Source organism: Heloderma suspectum, chromosome 5 (genome assembly GCF_057233095.1).
Source record: "Heloderma suspectum isolate Gila_16-S chromosome 5, 16-S_ref, whole genome shotgun sequence".
NCBI lineage: Eukaryota > Metazoa > Chordata > Lepidosauria > Squamata > Helodermatidae > Heloderma > Heloderma suspectum.
Genome location: NC_139462.1, coordinates 205,817,072 through 205,844,075, shown reverse-complemented (window position 1 = coordinate 205,844,075; position 27,004 = coordinate 205,817,072). Strand labels below are relative to the sequence as shown.

Here is a 27,004-nt window from a genome sequence, read left to right as displayed (position 1 = left end):
TAGACAACTATTTCCCCAAACTCTAAAGGAAGTGCAAATTAACTCTTTGCAGGAGGTGGAGGGAGCTCAGGGTTCCAGCCACACACACACACACACACACACACACACACACCAAAGTAGATCCCACAAGCCTGACATCTGCCTGCTGCTTGGCTATGGGATGGCTGTGAAAGTAAAATGATGGCTTAGGAAGGTGAGGCTTTGCAAGACTATACTTTCTTCATGGATAAAGGCCCCATAGTCATTCCAATGCAATTTTAAAACACACATACCACAAAGCTAGTTGAAAAGGTCACTGACAACTATCAACAGCTGGATCTCACAAGCCTCTTCTTTTTAATCTTGGATTATGTGGTCATGTGTGGGATATGTAAATAACAGGATTGCCCTGTCATGTAGATTTCCTTCTTCCAGAGAAAGTCACTCTGACCTGAGTTACTGACCTAAGTGAGGGCGTGTGGCTGAAAGGATTAGGAAGAATCCAGGAATTCTTGGAGAGTAAGCAAATCCGAATATTGATTGTGTCAGGAACCTAAGGATGAGCCACCAGTCAGTCTATTAACCATGGTTACAAAGTCAAGGACTCTCTCTCTCTTTCTCTTGCACGCACTGTGTAAGAGGCTCTGCAGACTGATGTTATCTGAGAGCAATGGCAGAAGTGAAACCTCCCTGCTCCCCAGCCCTACAGGAATGAGGGTCCCATATTTATTCCCCGCCCTGCTACCATTCCAGCAAGCTTTTGCTCTCTTTCCCCTCTTGCTGATGCCACATGGCTTAGCTTGCCTTACAGGCCATGAACTATAAAAGTGAATTTGACTAAACTAGAACTATAGGGACCAGGGAGGCAAAAACAAGTGGTTTCCCCACTGGCAAGGGCACACGTGCCCAGAAATTAGCATTAACACCAAGTCCATTGCATTGACCATGGTGAGAAGTGATCTTGGTGTGATGTGATACAGAGGTCTATAAAGTGTCTCAGAGGCGCTGGCACGCTGGAGTCCTCAAGAAGACAACTCTTTTTGAAATTGGTATAATTTCTCTCTGTGCCGAAATATGTTCAGTTTAGGGGATGGGAAAAGCTTTCAAAGCAGCGGTACTTGAATATGTGAACACCTGGATCAAATGGCTGAAAGCAGAATGGAGGGGCCCAGCTTAGCCCAAACAGCCCCCCTGCCTCAATTCTCCTTACCCCCCTCCCTGCAAGCTCCCCTGCCTTGGATGCCTGTTTCAGTGTCGTCCCCCCCCCATGGCAAATGACACACACAGAACATCAGTGCCTGCCAGGCATCCTTGATCAACTCCCAGCTGCTTGGTGAGAAAAGAGAGCTCTCCTCATCCTGGTTTTCCATTGACAAGGGTTTATTTGCTTTGGGGACAGAGGAGACAGCAGGTGGACCACAGGGCTTTCCAAGTGTTCGATGAGAACATCTGTAAAGCGCTGAGCACCACATAGCACTAGTCAAGCCTAATCCAATGGAAGCTACAATCCTACACATTAATAGGAAAAGTGCCATTAAACTCATTGGGACATACTTCTGAGTTGGAGATGCAAAGGCTTGCACTGTAAGTCTGCCATCTTTTCCTACACGCCATCTTAAGACTGGGGCTAAATGCAAATTGTGTGATTTAAACGTCAAGCTAGAATAATCCAACCTCATGAAGTGTCCTGGGGAGCTCAAAAGCTTATCTGCTATTTTGTGACATTTTAGTTGGTTCTAATAAAGGACCATGGGGCCGCGGTGGCTTAGTGGTTAAGACGCTGAACTGCAGACTGGAAGGTCGGCAGGTCAGCAGTTCGAGACCCGAGTGCTGCGTGACGGAGTGAGCTCCCATCTTCAGTCCCAGCTCCTGCCAACCTAGCAGCTCGAAAGCAAGAAATTGCAAGTAGATAACTAGGTACTGCCTCGGGGGGAAAGGTAACAGCGTTCCGTGCACCTCGGTGTTCAGTCATGCTGGCCACATGACCACGGAAGCGTCTTCGGACAGCGCTGGCTCTTCGGCTTAGAAACGGGGATGAGCACCGCACCCTAGAGTCGGACACGACTGGTTGGGGACACCTTTACCTTTAATAAAGGACCATAGATTTCAGATTTTTTTCTTATGGACCCCAACAGCTTTCCTTGCTTTTTATAAATGTATGGCACCATCCAAACCTTCACAGGTGTGAACATTTTAAACAAATCACAGCCTTTGAGACATCAAAAACACCTGTTAGTACACTTTGATGCCAGATTGTGCATAATGCACTCGGGCCCACAAGAGCTTGATGGCAGTTCACTAAACCCTAATGCCAGCAGCTCCATCATCCACACTCCACTGTACTTTTACAGAGTGCACTGAAGGTGTCATATGTGATGGCTTAAAAGCTGGAGAAAACATTAGCGCTGTTGACCTGACAAGCTGGACATCCCAAAGTGTTTTTCAGATCTATTTACTGCTATACAGAGTGGCAGGGTTAGAATCCCAGGAGTTTTGAAAACAAGACATGGCTCAAGACAAATGTAGTTTCAGACTTCAGAAGGTGCCATTTTTCCTCTGTACTTTATTGATATATGTTCAGGTTCTGAGGTGAGATGTGGGCTTCCATGCCAATACTCACTTATGGATAAATCTTTGGAAGAGATCTCTGTGCCTCCCTACCCCCACTCCCCAGGGACAACAGAAAGAAGTGGTTTTGGCAACATATGATACCAGCATCAAAACAAGTGGTACTTCGAAGTCAAAGACTGCACACACAGATGTCGTGTGTTTCAGCTGTTCCTCACACAGGTAAGCCAAGAAAAGTTTACATTTGCTATGCTAAAGAACCCCTTGAAAACATCTAAAGGATGCATGATATGATAGCCTCCAATTAGAATCTGATTTGAGCTCAAAAGGTTTGTAGTCTTCTTCCATCTCTCATACTACTAACACATCATCTTGATGTTTTTAAGACAAAAAAAAAAATAAAAATAAAATAGGGCCAACATTAATTCAGACTGCGCATGTCTGCAGGAAGCCAGCTTGTTGTGTTTGATTCCAACATCTTTAGGAATCCCATTTTAAAAAATGATCTGAAATAATGAATGACTTCTGCCCTCTGCACAGGGTGTGCAGGATCATACCAGAAGTATGTATGTAACGATGCTAATATGTCAAGGCCATTTTGTAACCTCAGGATTACACTTGCAAGTTCAATATTCTAGGTTCTCCACTTCCAGAGGTTCATTTGGAAACAGAAGGCAACTTTGGATTTTAAGGCTGCAATGCTATGCCAGTTATTAGGATATCTACGTCACTGAAGAATATGGAACACTCAAAGCATCAGGTTGCACAACTTTGTGTAGATTTGTTGGTGGTGGTGAGGCAAGATCAAAATACACTTCTGCTCCCAGGTATCAGAGCCCTCCCATCCCCTATACTCAAACCCCAAAGTATTTGTTCAGGTTATCAGATGCCAGTTCTCATCCTTAAGTAATAATTTCTTTAAAAGACTGTCTTACACAACCATTAGTTTGAGGATGCTGCTGGCAATCTTGAATTTCAAAGATTATATAAACAAGCCCTTAAAAAAAAATTAAGCCATTTCAAATTTTCTTAAGGTTGCAGTGAAGCTGTATCTGTCTCAGCTGGAAAAAGAGGGGCCAAGACTGTTATAGTAGTTACTCAGTTAAATAGAACAGCACACATACATTTGTATTATTCACTACCATAAGATGGCCACAGACGTAACGGCTTTAAGATGGGATTAGACCCATCCTCCATAAATTTGCCTATCAATCTGAAAACCAGTTGCTGGAGTGGAGAAGGCAGATAGCAGAAGACTGTTGCTTTTACACCCTCCTGTGAGATGCCCAGAAGCAGCTGGTTGGCCACGGTTGGAGGCAGGATGCCGACTAGATGGCAAGGCTCTTCTTGCATGGCAAAGAGTAAACTGTCGTGGTCCCAGGTGTCATGCTGCCACTGGAGTCGCCTTCACAGGAACCAGAACTGTCAGAGACCCTGGCACTAGCCAAGATGGTCCAGGACCCTCAGGGGTGATGCCTTTGGATCTGCCTCCTACAGAGGCGGAGAGTTTGGCTTCTGAGGCAGACCCTGAGCCACCCCTGAGAACGCCGGCGCCTTAAGGTCTGTGATAGGATGGTGGCCAGGCAAAGAGGACTACTCGTGAGTCAGGCCCTCCTCATGAGGAGGACATCTGATCCAACAAGCCTCTGACAGGAAGCAGCTGAGCACTGGGTGGGGTTCTAGTAGATCTAGCTACATCAACTCTCACTGGTAACTTGAGAGCTGCCGGAAACAATGCCAGTACTAGTTCCAGTATCTGCTACCTTGCCTCCCCTGCCTTGTGATGGATGCTGTGTGCTATTGGACCTGGACTGTTTCTTGACCCTGCTTCTGAACTGAGTAACATGCCTGACTTACTGTGCTTGACCTCTTGCTTGTTACCTTGACCACTCCTGCTGTTGCCTGATCCTTTGTGGCCTGCCTGCCTGCATTCTGGCTTCTGCCTGGATTTTGACCACTCCTGCCTTAGCCTAAACCTCCTTGGACTGAAACCTGTGTGCTTGACCATTTGCTTGCCAAACTGACCATTCTATTGCATCGCTCCCTGTGGTTGCTTGCAAAGAGCCAGGACTCAGTCTAGAGCAGGACATAAACTAGGCCGGACACCTTCTCCCCCCTTCCTCCCCCCATTGCTCTGTACCTGCTTCCCCGAGCCATTCCAGCTCTTTTGCAATACAACTCCCATCATCACTGACATGGGCCATATTGGCTGGGGCTGAAGAGCCAACATCTGGAAGGACTCGGGTGGGGGAAGGCCGTTCTGTACAAAGAGCTTCAGTGCCCTGTCCTCTGCATGGGTTGAGTAGAAGACCACCCTATAGCACCTACATAATCATATGACGGTTTGGGAAACAGAGCAGGATAACTCTGAAACTGAGAATATGAAAATGATCAGCATTATGCACTAGACCCATGTTGCTATGTGCTGTTTGGTTTAGTGTTGCAGCATTAAAATAATAGGCCTGTGACATATTAAAAGCAATACCAAGGGCTTGTTTTAGAAAAGGAGTTAAACTATTTTACATACTATTTCACACGCAGGATTTTCCCATCATTCATCAGACAAGCTGCCTACTACAGTCTGGAAGGCTAGTCACCATCTATTTATTTCAGGCTGGCAAGAATGAAATAACTCTCTTAGTTGCCCTGCGACGGCTTCCTGCTTCAACAATGGAAGGCAAAGTGACAAGTCTCCGAAGTAAAAGAAAGGAATACAGTGCTGGAGAGGGGAGGGTCAGAAATAAGGATGGCACCGAGCTACTGTTTGTAAGCCACATACAAAAACATAAAGCCAAAAATACAAAAGTGTGCAAAAATATCAAGTTTTTGCACAACTACAAAAAGAAACTCAGCGATATGTACTTGGATCTTCTCAGGCCCACAACACTGAAATCAGTGGGGAAGCTCTTTCATTTGCAGGAGCTGTGTGTACTGCACGTTGGGTTCCTGCACCTGTAAGGAGTTCCTGGATCACAGTGACTTGAAAATATTACGACCACACAGGAAGCTTGATCATAAACTGCATTAAAGGTTTTGAATTAATAGAAGTTCCAGGTAGTGTCAACAATATAGCCTGTACCTGTATTATTTCAAACTTCCCAAAACTTTTTAAAAGTATAATTAAATTAAGCTCTCAAAATACAGGTGCAGCATGATTAGCAAGGTAACGTTATCTTTAAACACACACACATCTTTCCTTCAGGCCTGGAGGAAGAAATGAAAATACAGCTTGCAGTATTCGTTCCCATTCTGAAACTAGAGGAACCATTTCTTGCATAAGGTAAACTATTAAGAGGTTTCATGATAGCAGTACTACATGAAACTACTCCACTTTGCTCACTTTATTTCACCTTGCAATATTTTATGGTTGTGGAAAAGAACAAAAATGGATACGAGTCCTTGGATTAAAATGGTTTCAGTGCATCAGTACGTTGATGGCTGTAAGGACGCTGGCATGCATTTTGTTCCTCTTAGTTAACCAGTAACATTCCTAGTTTCCTTCCTTAGATTAATCACTCATTTCTGACCAATATCAAATATAGATTTACCCATAAAAATATGGATATTTCCCATCCCAAAGAGCAGTGGGAAAATTCAAAATGGGCAGTGAGATTAACACAGTGGCCTGCCCAGTTGTAGAAGACCTGAAGGCTGCACTCCTCCTCCATTTCATGCCAGGCTACCCAGGAGATGCTGAGCCAGCCTGTCCATCGCTTCAGTAGGCTTTGAGGATGCTGTCGCAACTACCGCACCTGCGTACCAAAGGCCTTTTTCCCAATGGTGCCATTAATCCTCAAAGAGTCCAGCAAGCCTTTGATTCTCTCGCTGGCTGGTCCCCTCTTGCTTTTTGTACTCTTGCTGGCATTAGTGGCTGTTGAGGATTGAAGTAGGGCTGCTAGCCCCCAGAGCTGAGAATGGCTTGACGGAGGGCCCTCCTGCTGCAAAAGCCAGGCGCTCTCTCTGGCCAAGCTGACAAATTTTTCAAGCTGCGTCGTATTGACGTTCTTGCTGATATTAAGGTTTTGTTCAAAGGGATTCTGTATATGGAGCGCAGACGCTTCGGGCTTGTTTTGCTCTTTCCCCTGCAGGTTTCAAAGGGGAGGGAAAAAACAAAACCATTTCACACGTGCACTATGCATTACCCACTGCCACAAGGGGAGCACAAACAACCAGGAACCCCTGACAGCCCCAAATGCACAATTGCTACCACAGCCCATTTCACGTAGCGAACATTCATCGGCAAGCTCGGAGTTGTGCAGAACACAGACATTATGCTGTCAGGATTGCTTAGAGGACAGGCAACAAAGCGGGAGAGTCCACTGGTAGTGCGAGAGAAGGAAGGTAGCAACTTCCAAACACATGTGCAGGAGACAAAATGGAGATTTGCTTGTCTACTGCAATAGCTGACCAGGGGTGCACACTTCCGAGCAGGGGTGCTGACCTTCTTTCAGCCCAAGCTTCCAGAGAAGCCCTCAGGGGCCACATTCCAGGGCTGGGAGGGGCCGAAGGAAAAAGAGATGGGGCCAGTACCAAAAAACCCAGCGCATTTTAGCTTAAAATTACTCCTGCCAATAACTAAGCCTTCTGAGGGCATTTAGGACGCACTTCACGTTAAAGCATTTTAGCATATAAAGCATTCGGTATTTAAAGCATTTAGCTTTATTTAAAGAATTTACCTTTAAAACATTATTTAAATAATGCTTTAAAGCATTGTTTTATTAAGCATTATTTAAAGCATTATTTTATTAAAACATTATTTTATTATTAATGCTTTAAAGCGTTATTTTGTTTAAAGCATTTAGCTTTATTTAGGCACTTAGCTTGAAGCTCTTCCTGCCTTCGGAGGGCATTTCAACCTTTTAGAATGAGAAAAAGAATGGCACCAAAGCTGGGGAACCACCAGGCGATTGGTGGTTGGGAGAAAGGGGGCGGGGCATCTGGGATCCATGGAGGGCAGGATGAGGCTCCTGGGCCTCAGGGTCTGCCCCCCTGCTTTAGGGAGTACTTTCTCTTCTTCCTCCCTCACCCTCCATACAGGAACTTAGGAAGCTGCCTCACACTGAGTCAAACCATCTAGCCAAGTACTGCCAGCACTGACTGGCAGTGGCTCTCCAGGGTTTCAGGCAGGAGTTTTTCCAGCCCTACCTGGAGATGCCGGGAATTGAACCTGGGACCTTCTGCATGCAAAGCAGGGGCTCTGCCACTGAGCCACGGCCCCTCCCTGTGTGAAGAAGCCCAATGGGACTCTTAGCTGGAGCCCCGGAATCAGTAACACACCATACAGAACACAACAAGGATTTGCCTTAGATGCTTTGATCTAAGGAAACAGTCCCACCGGGGCCACTTGGATCCAACAGATGAGGGAGTGAGCAAAGTATCAAAATGTTCTCCATACACGACCACCCGCAAATGGCACACTCCACCCACATACATGCAGCAAGTAGCCCCCCCCCCCCCCAAGAATACATCTGGACATTGCTTAAATAGATGCCGCACCATGGCAGCTGCAATGCCACCTCAGCACATGGTACAGTCATACCAACAGGGCTTCTCCCCCAAGGTGGGCTGAGTCCCCAGCTCCAAAATTCAGGCATTTTCATACAACTTAGAGAATGACCAACAAGAAACCAAGGGAATGAGAGTTAAAGGCTTTTACCTTCCGGATATTCAACGAATACTTATTGAAAGCAAAATTCCCAAAATATTCAAAGAAGTCACCCAGTAGGACATCTGAAAGACAAAAAGGGAGGTAAAGTCAGGAGGAAGGAGACCAAAGTTTTGACAGATTAAACTATTTACAATGGGCCAGCTTACCCAATGTTTCCGTGTTTTCCGTGGGCTTAATTTTGTTCAGGTTACTAACAAAGGTACAGTCAAAACCTTCAATTATTTGCTTATCTTCTGAATCTGAAAAAGACACATGAAACAAGGGTTTTTGAAGTATTGTGTCTGTAAACACCATAGAATTTTACAAGCTCCATGCATAGCTGCTTCACATAAGGATAATTCACTGGACACAGAAAAAAGTTGGCATTCATGTGCTAGATAATAATAGTTACGGAACAAACACAGTTTAGTATGGAATAAGTCAGGCACAGTAAAATGGCAATTAAATGCCTGAGTAAGTGCAGCCTTTGCCAACCCAGTGCCTGCTGCCAGATGTTTTGGACTACAACTCCCATCATCCCTGACCACTGGCCTTGCTGACTGGACTTACGTAGTCCACAATATATGGATGGTATCGGGCTGAGGAGGTGCCATGACACCGGGCCCTCCTTTGGAAACACTGAGAGAAAAAGCCGTGCAGAACCTGAACACGTCTTCTGATTGGAAATGTGAAACAACAGTCAGGCTTTTACATGACTTTCATTGTTTATAATCAAATGAACCATAAATAACATGACCAACTTTTTGAAGTCCAGAATTCTGAGACCTTTCAACAGGAAACTATTACACTTTAAAAGGTGTGAAGAATTTTACAGCCAGTTGAGGGCCAGGCTTTTTAAAACAGCTATTTCTAAAACAAAAGGAATGGCACAGCTACCGCATCTGTCTATTGACATTGCAACAGTCATTGTCGTTACTTGGACTTTTCTTCCGATAAAGGATGCCCGTAAGATGCCAATTAAATCCAGATGTAAAAATACCCTGGCCAGTTCAGGCATTTTGTTGTTGTTCAGTCGTTCAGTCGTGTCCAACTCTTCATGACCCCATGGACCATAGCACGCCAGGCCTTCCTGTCCTGCACTCTCTCCCGGAGCGTGCTCAAGTCCATATTCATTGCATCAGTGATGCTATCTAGCCATCTCATCCTCTGCCGTCCCCTTCTCCTTTTGCCTTCAGTCTTTCCCAGCATCGGGGTCTTTTCAAGAGTTTTCTCTTTGCATTAGGTGGCCAAAATATTTGCACTTCAGCTTCAGTATCTGTCCTTCCAATGAGAACTCAGGGTTGATTTCCTTTAGGATGGACTGATTTGACTTCCTTGCAGTCCAGGGGACTTGTAAGAGTCTTCTCCAGCACCACATTCAACTAAACAAGCAGCCTCCAAATGGTTGCTTTGACTTGTAGGCTTTTTACTCAGGGGAATTAAACATGATTAGTTCATGTTTCTAGTCCTTAAAACTTCTGAAAGCTCTACTAAGGCAGGCAAGAAGCCAGAGAGCAAAACACCATCAATCTCCACGTCTCCTTTCAAGCCTGATCTCATGATTGTGAAGTAGCGATTGATGAGGCAAAATATCTGGGGGTGGAAACACAAGGGCTCTTGTTTATCACAGCTGCCTCCTTTCTGCCAGGAATTTTTGTCAGAAGGCCGAAGCCAGTCCTGTCAGCCGAGAATCTCAGGCCACAGGCAGCATCAGAGAAGCACCAATGGAGCTCTTGCTACATGTATGCAAGTCCCATTCAAAGTACACCAACTGTGCACATGATGACAAAATATCTTGCCTTTATATAGCACAGTTCAAGTGTTCAAAGTGCTTCGCATTCACTCACAGTAATCTTTAAACAGCCCAGTAACATAGGCCACTATTGTGACCGCTGTACTACAAATGGGCCACTGAGGCTGGGAGAACAGTGCGCACAGAAGACCACCTAGGGAGCTTATGTGTGAGGTGAGATTTGAAACAAATGTTTCTTATCCAAGGAGAACGCTCACCCCCTTAGCTATGACATGGCAGCACCTTCCATGTAATGAGCAGCAGAAGTGCGATTCTCCAGGCCTTGATATTTTCCTAAAGCATCCTACACAGGCACCCCAATTCCAAGAGAGAATAGAGCCAATTCCCATTTTATGTTTTGTACTCTGATCTGGAGATCTGCATACAAACTACATGTGCGTTCCATCAAAGGTGAAGATGTGCAAATTTACAACTCCCTCTACAATATTCTGAAAAGGAGACAGACACACGACTGAGTCCTGTTTCAATGTCTTTAAGAGAAATGGGTGAGAATTTTTATTCACATTTGTATCTTCAGACTTGATGAGAGTGTCACACATTCTGTGTTCTGGTAGCTGTAGCCAAGTAGGTAATGCCAAGAAAGAATCAGCCCTGTCCAATCTAATTCTCTCTCTTACCAGCTAGCGCCTTCAGTTGCTCCAAGGTTGGGACAATGGGAGGCCTTCTCTTTTGAAGAAAAAACAAGACCATCATTGTGAGAGAGAAATTGGTAATCCAGGCACCGGGAATGCTACTTGTGATCCCATGGGTGCGTGCCCAGCACCGCACACTGAACACAAGAGCTCGTACACGTGGGTCAAGGCTGCCGTAGATATAAAGGAGTTCTGAACTTCTCATGGCAATTCTGTTGGAGCAGAAGAGGGCAAAGGCAGGTAGGGAAAATATTACAGAGCATCAGCAACTGAGACTTACTGCAACAGCACATGACACAGTAAAACATTCTTACGCCCATTTTAGCTTTTGTACAGTAGTCGGAAACAGTCAGAGCCAAGACCTGAACACATTAAAAAACAACATCCCAAAGGCTCTGTGATAGAAGTCATTTGTAATAATAATTTAAACATAAATGAAAGGACATTTAAGACTAATTACAAAGAAACTCTAGGTGACCATAGAATGACCAACACACTCTTAAAAAGCAATGACCATATCTGCGAACCAGTAAAAGCAATGGGCATGAATGAGGCTCAGAGACCTAGGATGTGAAACCTCTCCCTCTCTCTGTCTTGGGCAGCACCTTCCATCTGGCAGAGACTTCACTTCCTCTAGGAATTGTTCACAATAAGCTTATGTGAACAGACTTAAGGGTCAGGCAGGCATACTACAAAAACAAGGGCGTCTTGTTGGGAATCTTGCTAAAAGCCAGACGGAGAATAAGCGCAGAAAGCAAGCAAGTGATGCTGTCACGCCTACAGCCGCCTCCTTCAGGGCAAAGTTGTGGGGAATATGGCCAAGGCGGCTGAGGTCAATTTTTGTGGGTGAGGTTGGTTTTGTGAAGCAATTCAGGCCTTGATTCTGGGAAGTCAATTCAACATGCATCGCATGGGTGAAGGGTCTTGAATGCAGCCTGTTAACCATTTTAAAAGAAATGGTCACAAGTGGCTTTGAAGGAACTGAAGAATCTACAGCACAAGTGTTTCCTGGTTTGTGGTTCAAGAACTGGAGCTTGCATAAAAATGCCTATACTCCACAGCCAGCACTAATTTCCCCTGCAATTGACAGTGTTGTTTTCTATGTGAACAGCAGAATGAAGTCCACTGAAGTGGTTATTGTAAAACTGCCTGCACATTCTGAGCACAGACTTTAGGCATAAGCAACACAGAATCACTCTGGAAATATAGGGGACAAATGGGACCTGCAACAAAATGTTGCAGCGCAGAGTGCTCCTGTTCACTGTTCTGGCCAGCCAGCCAGCCATGCCCTCCTCCACAATACACCATTCCATTTTCCTTTTCACCAGCTTTTCCAGTTTTTGCTCCCCAACAAGTCCGTCAGCATTCCATAACCACTGTGCAAATTCAGTCCTCAGTGGGCTGTTTTAGGGGCTTTCCCCTTCTTAGGATTTCTTTTTTCTAAAGATTTTTGTGAACTTCTGCAAATCCTGGGGTTCCCCAAGGCTCCTGATAACTCCCTCTTGTGAACGGGTGGCACAGTTTTGGCTACATACGTAACGGTACTCAGACCTGAGCATTGGAATTAGAGGGAATAAGTATCAGGGGAGATGCAAGCTCCACAACAGGCAGAGGGCACTGCGCCCCCAAGCCAAACACCGAGCCCAGGAAGAGATCCTATTTCTTCTCTTGCATACAAGTGTAAGACTCTCTTGCTGATGGAGGGGTGAAGAGGGAAGCAGCAAAGGCCATCTGAAACTGCAGCAACAGGATGCTTCAGGGAGGACTGAAACGGGGCCAGACCTGCCTGGTAACAGAGAAGCACTGCTATGTTTGGAGAGGGCAAAACAGCAGCTACGGCTAGTCGGTTCAATCAAACACCAAGGCAGGTGTCTTTTGTGATGCATTTTAAAGACAATACTAAAATATTCAAACTATTGGTATTTCCCCCATTATGTGTAATTGAGAAACAAATGTTCAAAAAATGAAGTTATATTCAAGGAGAAAACAAGGCTGCTATTCCTAAGAAAACTGCTCCCTCTACTGGTTATTCTGTGAAAAATAAACTTTCCCTTAATATCCCAACCCTATAGCTCAATTACATACATTGTTGTAAACGTATATGCAGGGGTAGGCAACTTGGTGCCATCTAGATGTTTGAGACTACAACTCCTAAAATTTTTGACTATTGGCCATGCTAGCTGGGGCTTATGGGTGTCATAGTCCTAAATATCTGGAGGGTACCAGGTTGGCTACTCCTGACTAAACAGCAAATAGTTAATTCAATGTCTGCTAGTTTAGTTTAACATAAAGAGGAAACGTACATAATTTAGGAGACTGAGCACATAGAAATACGCCTGAGTACAAATTAGGGTTCACAGTCTGCAATTAACCTTCTCCGTTGCTCAACGATCCCCTTAAATTATAAATCCAAAACAAATTCTGCCTGGACTCACGGACTTAAGAGAGGAAAGCTCAGAAAGGTTCTGTGATGAAACATCAGCATACTGGGCAGTTTGAGTGCTCTCTGGGACTAGTACGGACAGGCCAGGCTTGCAGGATCTTCTTTAGTTTTTACTGGAACCCCAACCAAAGCTACATGCTGGGGGGCGGGGGAGAATTAGATGCAAAATGGTGGCTTAGGTGGGGGAGCAAATTACTCCACTCTGTCCCATGAGCCACACACTGAGATGACAGGGACATACAAAATTACATGAGAGTCACAACGGGTCAGAGAGTCTAGCAGCTTAGTTTTGCGGGGCGGGGGGGAGTTTTACTTGTAGCTATGAAAAGCTGCCACCTTGATGCAAATCATCCAGCAAATCCTGGCCTACCTTTGGCCCGCTCCTGCCCTAGCGTCCCAAAGTACATTGTCACTCTGTATCCGCGGATGCAGCCATGCCCAAAACCAGCATGGTGTGCTGCAGTGTGGTGGACACAGTGCTGGGCTGGGGAGACTCGGGTTCAAACCACTAGCCCAGACACTAAGTTTACTGGGTAATGCTGGTGACCATCGCTCAGCCTGGTCTATCTCAGAGGACCGTGTGCTTGCCCTGAGCTCCGCGGGGGAAGGCTGGGATATGTGATTTAACAAAGCAAACAACACAACACTTCTGAAAAAAGCTTACCTATTGTTAGCTGTCAAATCACACTGAAATCCCGAAGGCTGATGGGAAAATCTCACCAACGGACAGCGAGCATTAAGTATCTTTTGCACACTAACACACCCAGGGCCAAAGTTATCGATAAATTCACCAATCACATAAAGGATCCTCTGCGTTGCTATCCGTTCAGAAGGTACTCTCTTCATTTGATACTCTATGTTAAAGGGACCTGTTTTCTAACACAAAAGAGATAGGCATAAATCACTGAACCAAAGGTGTTTGCCAACGAGGCTTTTATGGTGCAATCGCCCTGCCTCATTCACAAAATTTTACTGGGGCCCCAGATAATGACATCTTCAATTTGTAAGCCTCCCACAGTTGCCCACAGCTTCTCCTGTCTCTTTTCTTATCAGAAAAAAATGGTTAAGGAGGAAAAGATAGAATAGCTGTGCAACGTCTTTTGATTGGTAGCATTATGACCCTTCCATCTGGAAGCAAGCCAAGAGCAAAACAAGCCCCCACTCCACACTGTGCTTCCCCAGAAACTGAAATGGGGTGGTGCTGGAATTTTTAGGGAGGTGGGGGATGAGCCCCTTTCACCCGGGGCAAAACATGGGCTCAGGCTGTACAGCACCTTAGTGAAAAATGTTTCATGACCGTGACCAGTTTTTATCAGATTTACTTGATGTTTTCCTTATTATACAAATTTAAGTTAACTACATCTCCGGACCTCTTGGTTTCTTATAATTTTGCACAACTCTTCTGAGTTTCTTGACTGCAATGCATATGCTTACTAATTCAGCCTTCCCCAATCTGGTGCTCTCGGGCTGTGTTGGGTCTACAACTCCTATCATCCCTAGCCTGCTGGCCGGGGAATGTTGGTAGGCCAAACTTTTTCTCAGAGATGGAGGTCATAGTTTGCACATCATTCCTCAGATGCCGTTCCGTGACATGATCAGCAGTATCATCTCTTATTTGTTGTTTATTCGGTCAGTCGTTTCTGACTCTTCGTGACTTCATGGACAAGCCCACGCCAGAGCTTCCCGTCGGCCGTCGCCATCCCCAGCTCCCCCAAGGTCGAGTCCGTCACCTCCAGAATGTCATCCATCCATCTTGCCCTTAGTCAGCCCCTCTTCCTTTTGCCTTCCACTTTCCCTAGCATCAGCATCTTCTCCAGGGTATCCTGTCTTCTCATTATGTGGCCAAAGTACTTCAGTTTTGCCTTTAATATCACTCCCTCAAGTGAGCAGTCTGGCTTTCTTTCCTGGAGTATGGACTGGTTTGATCTTCTTGTAGTCCAAGGCACTCTCAGAATTTTCCTCAGTTCAAAACACCACAGTTCAAATGCATCTATCTTCCTTCGCTCAGTCTTCCTTATGGTCCAGCTCAAGCAGCCATAGGTTACTATGGGGAATACCATTGCTTTAACTATGCGGACCTTTGTTGTCAGTGTGATGTCTCTGCTCTTAACTATTTTATCAAGATTTGTCATTGCTCTCCTCCCAAGAAGAAAACGTCTTCTGATTTCCTGGCTGCAGTCAGTGTCTGCAGCAATCTTTGCGCCTAGAAATACAAAGTCTGTCACTGCCTCTACGTTTTCTCCCTCTATTTGCCAGTTATCAATCAAGCTGGTTGCCATAATCTTGGTTTTTTTGAGGTTTAACTGCAACCCAGCTTTTGCACTTTCTTCTTTCACCTTCGTCATAAGGTTCCTCAGCTCCTCCTCGCTTTCACCATCAAAGTGGTATCATCTGGATATCTGAGATTGCATATCTGAGATTGATCATCTCTTATATACCAACAGAATTACATTGTACTTGAGGCACATATTAATATTAATTTCAGTGAGAATCTCTGGCCGATAACTAAATAAGAGGTCTTTTTTCAACTAAAAAATGACTACGCTTATGTGCCTAGTGACTGTGGAGGGCAAGGGGTGTTGGAGGATTCAGGGAGGAGGTAGGGACTCTTTCCGGCTCCAATATTCCCTACATTCCTACTGCCCCAATATTTCATGTTTCTGCAATCACTCTTAATGGTTGCTTAAAACAGAGAGACACAAATCTAGACACCTGTGCAGTAGCTCCACATGTACACTTTAAGCTCCCTGGGGCAGGGACCTGTCAAACCTGTTCTTTGCAAGCACTATGTACATTGATGATACTACAGAAACAAAACAGTGTCGAAGACCGCCATCCATGTGTGTGAGTCGCCTGCTGGCAGCTATGACACAGAGAGCATCACAAATAAATGCACGGGCCAGCTTGCCTAATCATACCTGACACACAGCTGACACAGAGGGAGGCACTGTATTTCTGGACCTAAGCCAGGGGCTGCAATCTAGTGCTTTATCAATGCCAGCTACGAGATAGTCGGCATGTATGCATCTTTGCTTTCCATAATAAAAAAAGGACATAGTTGCTTGTACTGCATGTTACACTGCAGCCGGTGACCACATTTAAAAAAACACGGCCACATGAACAATGGGTGTGTGATCAGAAAGCATTAACTACAATGTCCACCCAGGGAGAAGCATACTAAGCAGGTGTAATCCAGGCGGCCACAAAGCCTTGTACATTTCCTGTACACAATCTTATCTCAAAAGGCAATGTACCCACAGCGTACTATCGCGGTTCGTGTTTACATCTTCTTACGACAATCCAACGAAAGCTGCGGCATGAAGAACACCAGCAGAAAGGCGTCCCAGATAGATCACTTCCTCCCTTCGTGCAATTTAAGCCGAGTGTGTTGGCCAACATGGTATCATTTCAGCCATGTAAACAGAGGCCATAGGCTGGGAACTATTTCCTCTTCGCAAGTGGGAAACCCCAAGCTTTCACCACGTCAGCTTTTTCCTCCATCAATAAATGTGGCTCAGTTGATGCCTGTGTCTTCAGGCAGCTTTTCTAGTCAAGAGTGCGGGGGGTGAGGTGTTTATAATATCGCAGCATTTATTTTGCAGCAGTGCTTTAAAAGAGGCTTGTAAATGTCTATTAGAGCTGGAGATCACAGCTGGGATCCAAAGGGCTGCATGCGGTCTCACTCCCCCCAACCCCCAGCCCTTCCCTGCAAAGCAACTCTTGAAGATTGAGGGACCCTCTGAAGCAGCATCCAATGCAGGGCAGGGGCTGCAGCAGGGAAAGCAAAGCCAGCAGAAGCTAGGCACAAATGTGGTTCTTTAGATCCTAGCCATTTATTTTAGGATATGCAGCCCTTGCTTGCCGCATATCTTTTGAATTCTAAATGTGTGTTTAAAAATTAGTAAGAATAAAATTTACACCTATTGGGCAGTGGGAGGGTGGGTAATCCTCGAAAGCAAGACTAGAAGAGGTAGATCAAGAGAATCACTGCAAAGCTGTCAGGAGATGCACCTGACACCAGAATAGTACACTATGATTCTGATTTTAGTTTTTCAGGTGCTCATTATCTTTGTAATTCTACAGCAGGAATATAGAACTTCAGGCCTGGGGTCAAATCCAGCCCTCCTGGTTTCCCCAAGATGGCCACGCACCTTTGCCTAGCAACACCCTGTTCTTCTGATCACCAATCATTTCTTGGCTTCCTGGCCTTTGTGCAGTTTTTTTTATCCATGCCAAACAGTTGAAATGCCTCTCCTAAGGTATAATGCTGGTATTTTTTAGGATTTTGGGCCCCAGCCACCCCTTTTGCCCCTGGTTCCACCCAGCAAGAGCTTCTCCAAAATGGAATTTGGCCCTTGGGCTGAAAGAGGTTCAATACGGCTGTTTTACAGTTTGGGTCAAAGGACAGCTCAGTGGAAGATGCTATTAGAGAAAGACTTTACCCTTCTGGTGGTGTTTCTCCTGATTTCATCCAGGTCCAAAAACATGTCTAAGTCACATCCCAGTTTACCAAAGGTGTTCACAGAAGAGCCAAAGGGCTTCACAGTGCAGTCTGGAAAATAAGCACCTGCAATGTCTTGAATTAAAGAACAAGCCAAAAACCGAAGCTTAGTGTTTTCTTCTGTCAGCTGGCAGTTCTCTGTGAGCATGTGCAACTGGTCACTCACCTGTACAGCAAAAGAGATGGGATGGAGGTGGGGGGAACCATTCTCAGATTATATGGGTTTTAAGCATCTAGCAGCATCCCTCAACAGGGCTCCTGCCAAATGTTTTGGATTACAACTCCCATCAGCTCCAGCTAGAATGACCAGTGGTAAGGGATGACAGGGGTTGTAGTGCAACACATCTGGAGGGCACCAGGCTGGGGAAGATTAATCTGAGATGTGATCACTTTTAAGACCTGTTAAATAGTTGCATATCTACATGTTATAAATTTACAACATATATTAAGTCAAGGCTAACCTTTCTAGCAATGTTAGTTTCAAAATCCATCCTTAAAGCATCTTAGAAAAGCTAGCTGAAAGCTTCAACATGTAGAACAAGTAGAAACAAGACACGGTCTAATGGAAATATCCTCTCCCTCTGCACTGAAGACACTGGATATTGGTTCAGTGGAACATTAGATTCCGAAAAGCTGGAAATAAATTTATAGATAGCAATTTCTACACATTCAATTAAAAAAAATCCTCTTGCTAGTCCTGCTGGCATAATTCTTTTATTGTTCTTGCATTTGGTATTTGCTGAAAATATTGTGCCCTTTTGAAAGCAAAAGGAATGGAATATACAAGCCATCATAATCCACCGACATTTTCATCCCAATATAAATCCTTAGAATGTCTCCAGGTCTGACATCTATAGTTACCAGACTGTACCAACTGAGACACTGTACAAATATGTACAGATTGCACCAGGGATAAACACTAAATAGCTTCATAGTCAGTTTGTCAGTTTCTTACTGAATCCACAAATAAAGCTGCTTATTTCTAACAAGAGGAACTATACGCACACGAACTTACACTGTCAGCGTTACAAAGTTTCTTCATCAGCTCTCCAACTGGAATGGTGGTTTGTCTATGACAGTAAATCCGTGTCTGTTCAGAAGCTTGGCTTGCTGGATTTTTCAGCGACAAGGTAAAAATTCTAGATTTAAATGGAACAGGGCATTCATCCACAAACTGTGGGGTTCCAGTGGTATCCTGCAGTGAAGCTATACTGTCCGACTCAGAAAATTCTATGACTGCATACGTACCCTGAAGCAATGTGAAAAAAAGAAACAGTAACATCCACATTATATATGAGATGTAACAGTTGACACCTGAAAATATAGGTGAGATATTAGAAAGGTCTTTTGTAGCTGTAGGAGTAGTGAAGCACTGGAAAATGTTAACAACCACCACCATAATCACTCCTGTATCATGCCTTCTCTCGGTAGAGGTCAGAGCACTATGCATCATTATTTCTGTATATCCTCACAATAATCTTGTGATATACGTGAGACCGAGAGATAGTGATGGACTCAAGATCACCCAGTGAGCTTCCCAGCTGAGTGGGGATTTCCCCAAGGTATCCTTTGCACTACAATCTCTCTCTCTAGGTTGCCTAGCACAAGGGCGAGCCACTTATTTATTTGTTTGTTTATTGTATTTATATACCGCTAAATACAATCAATTCCCTCAGTGGTTCACATATAAATATTAAAATCACGTTTAAAATCCAATATTAAAAACACAACATTCAAACAATTCCAATTACAATAAAAGCAATACAGGGAGCAGTAAGATGGAGCGGCATGATTAATTTAATTACAGCCCAGGGAAAGCCTGGGTGAACCAGTGTGTGTTCAGGAGGCATTTGAAAGATGCCACATTTTCTGCCTCCCGAATTGCACGAAGGAGGGTTTTCCAAAGGGTAGGCGCTGCTACCAAGAAAGCCCGCCATCGGGGCATTGCATGGCAACATCCCGTTAGTTTGGGAATGACCAGCAAGGCCTCCTCTGATTAACTTAAAGGTCATCTAGGTATATATAAGGGAAGGTGGTTTTCTAGGTATCCTGGTCCCAAATTGTATAGGGTTTGGTGTGACATTAACTTGTTGCTGGACTGCAACTCCCACCAGGCCGAGCCAGTATAGCTAATGGTGAGGCATGATGGGAGTTGCAGTCCAACAACTTCTGAAAGGCTTCAAGTTGCCCATCCCCGGCCCTGCAGTATAGCAGAATCTCCATCACATGAACAAGTATTTGGTTAATTTAGGTGGAGTCTGCCCCTGAGACAAGATCATTTCAAGGGATGCATCCAACGCAGCCATATATCCACATATTTTACATGTGGTAGCTGCACTGGAACTCTTCTTGCAAGGTTGAAAGGCAGTATAAAAATGTTGAAGGTATGGATTTCAACCGAGATGGCTTTTGGCAGGAGTCTCACTTCTGACAGGAGTTTTCATTTCTCTATGAGAGATTAACAAACCAAAACTACCTTCAAAAGGCGTAAAGGAAAAACCCACCAGCACTGAAACCTGAGCACAGTCTTTTAGCCTGACTCTGACCCACAACATGAACACAGCATGTACTTAAAAATCAAGAAGAACATTGCTTGTTTGCACTGCTTCTCTCTTTGGCCAAGTGAGATTGTTCATGTTTGTGCTGCAAATAAGCTGCAGTGAAGACAAACTGCAAACTCATCCTTTGCTGGATACAAAGGCATCTGTAGCCTCTTATATTTTCTAAAGCCTGTTAAATTTTTACACCATTATAGGAAGAGAAGGTGCATCTAATTTTGGACAGCTCTTGCCTAGCTACATAGAAAACTTATCAAAAATTAGACTGATTTTTACATGGAGAAAGTGAAGTGATTGTCATGACGGTAGCAGGTTGGGCTCACTGACCACGCTTCAAGCACTTTGACAATTCACTTTGTGTGCCAAATTGAAACTGTGACAAGAAAAAATTATAAAGGCGCAACATTATGTATGTTCAGACAGAGAAACAGCCTACAACTTGCTGCATGCCCCACCTACCCATGCTGGCTGGGGAATGCTGGGAGTTGTAGGTGTTTTCTCTGTCTAAATATGCATAGGATTGCCACCTAAGGTGGTAAGCAGAAGGATTAAGGGTGCAATCCGATGTGGATACCCAGCAGCTTCCAAACTCGGAGGCTGCCAAGTATCCATAAGAACGTAAGAAGAGCCATGCTGGATCAGACCAAGGAGCCATCTAGTCCAGTATTCTGTTCACACAGTGGCCAACCAGCTGTCAACCAGGAATCCACAAACAGGACACGAGCACAACAGCGCCCTCCCACCCATGTTCCCCAGCAACTGGTGTACATAGACTCATAGCCTCTGGTACTGGAGGTAGTGCATAGCCATCAAGACTAATCACCACTGATAGCCTTTTCCTCCAGAAATTTGTCTAACCCCCTTTTAAAGCCATTCAAATTGGTGGCCGTCACTACATCCTGTGGTAGCGAATTCCATAGTTTAACTATGTGCTGTGTGAAGAAGTACTTCTTTTTATCTGTCTTGAATCTCCCACCAAACAGCTTCATGGGATGACCCCAGGTTCTAGTATTATGAGAGGGAGAAAAATGTCTCCCTATCCACATTCTCCACACCATGAATAATTTTGTACACCTCTATCATGTCTCCCCTTATACTCCTTTTTTCCAAGCGAAACAATCCCAGCTGTTGTACCCTTCTCTCATAGGGGAGTTGCTCCAGCTCCTTGATCATTTTAGTTGCCCCTTTCCACACCTTTTCCAGCTCTGCAATATCTTTTTTTAGGTGTGGTGACTAGAACTGGACACAGTATTCCAAGTGTGCCCGCACCATAGATTTGTATAGGGGCAGTATGATCTTGGCAGTTTTATTCTCAACTCCTTTTCTAATTATGCCTAACATGAAGTTTGCCTTTTTTACAGTGGTCGCACACTGGGCTGACATCTTCATTGAGCTGTCCACCAAAACTCGGAGAACTCTTTCTTGGTCAGTCAGTGCTAGCTCAGATCCCATCAGGTTATACTTGAAGTTGGGACTTTTTCCCCCAACGTGCATCGCTTTACACTTACAGGGAGCACAATGCAAGGTGGGAGGACAGCGGAGGCAATCTTCGCCTCCATGCTCCAGTTGTCCTGCGTTTCTGCTAGATGAGTGTTTTCACCTTTTCCCTGGTAGCTAGCACAGTTCTCTCCAGGCTGGCTATGAGGGGGAGGGGGCAGGGAGTACAGTTTCCTGGCTCCAGCTCAGAGCCCTGTTTCTGACCTGTATCTGACAGTGTCTCTGACACTGTTGGGGGGGGGGGGGCACATAGGACTGCTCCCTAAAATAGCTTTGCAAATCATCATCCTGACAGACAGCTTTGCAGTTAACTAATTTATCTACAACAACATTTTGTGGGACAGATGCTTGACAGATAAGACAATCAAACTGACCTGTGACACAGGCAGGGAAGTCAATATCTTTATTTATATTTACGGGTTTCATTTAAGCAATCTTCACAAAAAAGGCAAAATTTGTTAAAAACTAATTCCTGTGCCATCCACACAACATACAGAATATAGACTGTTTCTCTTATACGCATCTATTCAGCATTCTTTCTATTTGAATTATACATACCACAGAGTTTAAACTTCAGTTGCTAATGCTCCCAATACTTACATAACTTTCATAAAAATAGTGATTCTTAATGTTTCCATGAGATGACAAGTATTTGAGAAATTTTTTCTCATTGATTTTGGATGGACAGTTAATTAACACTGTCCTTCGTGCTTCTTCTTGTCTTTCTGCTAGTACTTCACTGAATGTCTTCTTTCTGGGGCCAATTTCAGTGTCTAGATGGAAGGCAAAAAAATAAATTGATGTGAAAATGTGGAACGTATGAGCAGATTTTTGCAGTCTGGCATCAGTATATAAACTTCATTTTAAAAATAAGGTAAATACTAAGCGGACATTTCCCACAAATACATGAACACATGACAACAACACATTAGCTTGGTGGCCCCATCGAGAGCATCTGGATCAAAATAAATGGAGCAAAGAATAAAAGGAATCTGGTGGTTGGAGTCCACTACTGGCCACCCAATCAAGGAGAAGATGAGGATGAAACTTTTGAAAAGTAAATAGCCAATGTTTCAAGGAAGCATGCTGTCGTAGTCAGGGGGGACTTCAATTTCCCCAATATTTGTTGGGAGACAAATTCTGCAAAACATGGCCCCTCCAGGAAATTCCTGACTTGTGTGGCAGATAACTTCCTCCTACAGAAAGTAGAGGAAGGAACTAGAGGATTGGCTATCCTTGACTTGATCCTAACCAACAGAGATGACTTAGTGGATAAAGTAGCAGTTACAGGAACTCTGGGGGAAAGCGACCATGTTGTACTTGAGTTCTTGGTTCTAAGGGAAGCAAAACCCGAGTGTAGTCAAACGCGTACCCTGGATTTTAGGAAAGCTGATTTTAATAAACTCAGAACAATGATCAGTAAGGTCCCATGGCAAGCGACGCTAACGAGAAAAGGAGTCCAAGATGGGTGGGAGTTTTTAAAAAAGGAAATTCTCAAGGCACAATTACAAACAATTCCAACAAGAAGAAAAGGTGGAAGACAACAGAAGAAGCCAATGTGGCTTCACAAAAAGCTTAGGGATGACCTGAAAACAAAAAAGGACACATACAGGAAGTGGAAAGAAGGCCAAGTAACAAAGGAAGAGTACAGACAGGTAGCACAGAATTGCAGGGATGGTGTCAGGAAGGCTAAAGCTGAGAACAAACTGAGGTTAGCGAGGGGTGCTAAAAACAACAAAAAGGCTTTCTTCAGCTACGTGCATAGTAAAAGGCAGAGGAAATAAATGGTTGTTCAGCTATTAAATAAGGATGGCAAAACAATAACAGATGACAAAGAAAAGGCAGAGGTGCTCAATTTCTACTTTGGCTCAGTCTTCTCCCAAAAGAGGATCTATGAGCCCCCTGGCAAAGGCGAAGTACAGGCTGAAGGGGCAGGATTGCAGCTTGAGATCGATAGGCATATGGTCAAGGAACACCTAATTACTTTGAATGAGTTCAAATCTCAGGGCCAGATGAACTGCATCCTAGAGTAATAAAAGAACTGGCAGAACCGCTATCTATTCTCTTTGAGAAATCATGGAGGACGGAGGAAGTGCCAGATGACTGGAGGAGGGCTAATGTTGTCCCTATCTTCAAAAAGGGTAAAAAGGAGGAACCTGGGAACTACAGACCAGTCAGTCTGACATCAATCCCTGGGAAAATTCTGGAGCAGATGATAAAGCAATCCATCTGGAAGCACCTTGAAAACAATGCAGTGATTACTCGAAGCCAACATGGATCTGTCAAAAACAAGTCCTGCCAGACAAATCTGATCTCATTTTTTGATCAAGTAACCTCCCTTATGGACCGTGGGAATGCTGTAGACATCATATACCTCGACTTCAGCAAAGCTTTCGGCAAAGTGCCCCATGATATCCTGATAAGCAAACTTGCTCAAAGTGGGCTAGATGAAACAACGATCCGGTGGATCCACAGTTGGCTACAGAATCAGACTCAAAGAGTGCTTATCAATGGGACCTTCTCAAACTGGGGAGAGGTAACAAGTGGGGTACTGCAGGGCTCAGTCCTGGGCCCAGTGCTCTTCAACATTTTTATGAATGACTTGGAGGAGGAGGTGCAGGGAATGCTGATAAAATTTGCAGATGACACAAAATTGGGCGGGATAGCTAATACTTTGGAAGACAGAAACAAAATTCAAAGTGATCTGGATAGACTGGAGCGCTGGGCAGAAAACAACAGAATGACATTTAATAGGGATAAATGCCAAGTTTTGCACCTAGGAAAAAGAAACCAAATGCACAGTTACAAGATGGGGGATACGTGGCTCAACAACACTACAAGCGAGAAGGATCTTGGAATTGTTGTTGATCACAAGCTGAATATGAGCCAACAATGTGATGTGGCTGCAAAAAAGGCCAATGCTATTTTGGGCTGCATTAATAGAAGCATAGCTTCCAAATCCCAGGAAGTACTAGTTCCCCTCTATTCAGCACTGGTTAGGCCTCATCTGGAGTACTGTGTCCAGTTTTGGGCACCACACTTTAAGAAGGATGCAGACAAACTGGAGAGGGTTCAGAGGAGGGCAACAAAGATGATCAGGGGACTGGAAACAAAGCCCTATGAGGAGAGACTGAAAGAACTAGGCATGTTTAGCCTTGAGAATAGAAGACTGAGGGGAGATATGATAGCACTCTTCAAGTACTTGAAAGGTTGTCACAGGGAGGAAGGCCAGGATCTCTTCTCGATCATCCCAGAGTGCAGGACATGGAATCATGGGCTCAATTGAGAGGAAGCCAGATTCCGGCTGAACATCAGGAGAAACTTCCTGACTGTTAGAGCAATACGACAATGGAACCAATTACCTAGGGAGGTGGTGGGCTCTCCCACACTGGAGGCATTCAAGATGAGGCTGGACAGCCATCTGTCAGGGATGCTCTGACTTGGATTCCTGCACTGAGCAGGGGGTTGGACTCGATGGCCTTGTAGGCCCCTTCCAACCCTACTATTCTATGATTCTATGACTCTCCCTTACTTCTGTGCATTTTTCACTAAGCCCGTGTCTTGTCCAACTTTTACTTCTTTAGACATGCCCAAGAACATAACAATTCTGTAGATTGATTACTCACTGGAGACAAAAAATTCACAGTAAAAGTATCCAGTTTTGAGGGAGAGCATGTATTTGTTAACTATTTTGAACATACAATAAGAGAAAGCTGTGGCTCTAGTCAGGCGTCCCCCCAGACCACAATTACTGTCACATGGGGGGAGGGGGACAAGTCCATTGGCTCCACTCTTTCCTGCACATCTCCATCACCTGTACTGCAGTCCCTCCCCATGTGTTTTTGGAGCTTTCTTTTTACTCAAGTAGACTCACCGGGGTTCTAAATTGCATGGACCCACTCAAGTAGAAAAAGCTGTCTGCTGCAGAGATCAAGCCCCAACACATGAACATGTGTGCAAGAATGGCAATGTGGATCTGCAGGACGGCACAGGGCCATTGGGCACTACCATCCCGCTCCCCCCGATGGTAACTGATGGGGGGGGGGGGTGTCTGAGTAGCTGAGTAGGCCCATCATATATTCCCCCAAAAGTGTACTTCTATATCACTCCCAGTTAATTTGATGTTTATCAGAAGTAATGGCATCATAACTGACCTGCTTAATTCAAACTTGCTTTGAAGAACTGCTTAAAATAGCCAAATTAAGACGATGCTGGCTGTTATAGGACTTTTTCTGGGTGTTGTAGGACTTTTTTCTGTCTAAACATGCACACGATTGTGCCCCACTACTATGAAGGTAAAGTACTGTTAACTGAAACAAAATGTTTCAAGCTCACAGCCTTCTTTTTCTATACATAAAGGTAAAGGTAAAGGTGTCCCCAACCAGTCGTGTCCGACTCTAGGGTGCGGTGCTCATCCCCGTTTCTAAGCCGAAGAGCCAGCGCTGTCCGAAGACGCTTCCGTGGTCATGTGGCCGGCATGACTGAACACCGAGGTGCACGGAACGCTGTTACCTTTCCCGCTGAGGCGGTACCTATTTATCTACTTGCAATTTCTTGCTTTCGAACTGCTAGGTTGGCAGAAGCTGGGACTGAAGACGGGAGCTCACTCCGTCACGTAGCACTCGGCTCTATACATAACAATGCATTAATACCTAAGAGGAAAATCTTGGGGTGGCGGGGGAAGCAATGTTCCAATTTCCGAGGCTGAAGAACCTCATACGAAAATCTTCACATAGCAACAGGGCAGAGGCTTCCTTCCTGCCAGTTCTCTCAGCCGCCTTCCCCCAAGCCTTCCCTTCACCCTCTCCCCATCTGACCCTCTGTCTCCAGGGCTCCAACGGCCATGCTTCTGTCACATTCCAGCTTGGATGTTTATTCCCAGCAGGTAGCTAGAAGAGTGCGGATGAGGAGAAAGAAGGCGAAGCCCCTCCTTAGCTATTTTGAAAATCTCAGTTTACTCAAGGTAAATACCGGCACCATGCCTGACGCAGCCCGGACGGGTTCGACTACAACTCCCAGCATCCACCACCAAGAAGATGGCTGGCTGGGGGATGCTGAGAGCTGTCGCCCAACCCATCTGGAGTGCACCAGGCTGGGGAAGGCTGATCAGTGCTAACGAGATTCCCACCCCCGGCCTACAAGTCAATATTCTGTGGAGGACGAAACCGCCTCTCTTACCCGCCGCCGCCTCGTTGCTCGGGGCCTGCTGCTCACCCAGAGCAGCTGAGGCGACCTCCGTGGAGCTGAACCGGGCCTCAGCGTCCCGCAGCTTGGCCTCAGCCCGGCGGAGAAAGCGCAACCGCCGGCATGGGAGCAACAGAGGCAACCGCCCCATGGGGGCCGCCATTGCTGGACCAGGGGAAGGG

The 27,004-nt window shown here is 45.0% G+C and overlaps 1 protein-coding gene across 1 annotated transcript; it reads right to left on the bottom strand.

The window, feature by feature from the left end:
- Positions 1–2,523: 2,523 nt before the first annotated feature.
- On the bottom strand, positions 2,524–27,004 carry MTPAP (mitochondrial poly(A) polymerase). Its single transcript, XM_084859162.1, has 9 exons — positions 26,817–27,004; positions 22,239–22,411; positions 18,599–18,832; positions 17,525–17,749; positions 13,747–13,958; positions 10,625–10,851; positions 8,362–8,454; positions 8,204–8,277; positions 2,524–6,629 (listed from the first exon to the last, which is right to left on the bottom strand). The coding sequence occupies exons 1-9, from the start codon at positions 26,983–26,985 to the stop codon at positions 6,291–6,293; spliced, it is 1,746 nt and encodes a 581-aa protein (XP_084715288.1). The 5' UTR covers positions 26,986–27,004; the 3' UTR covers positions 2,524–6,290.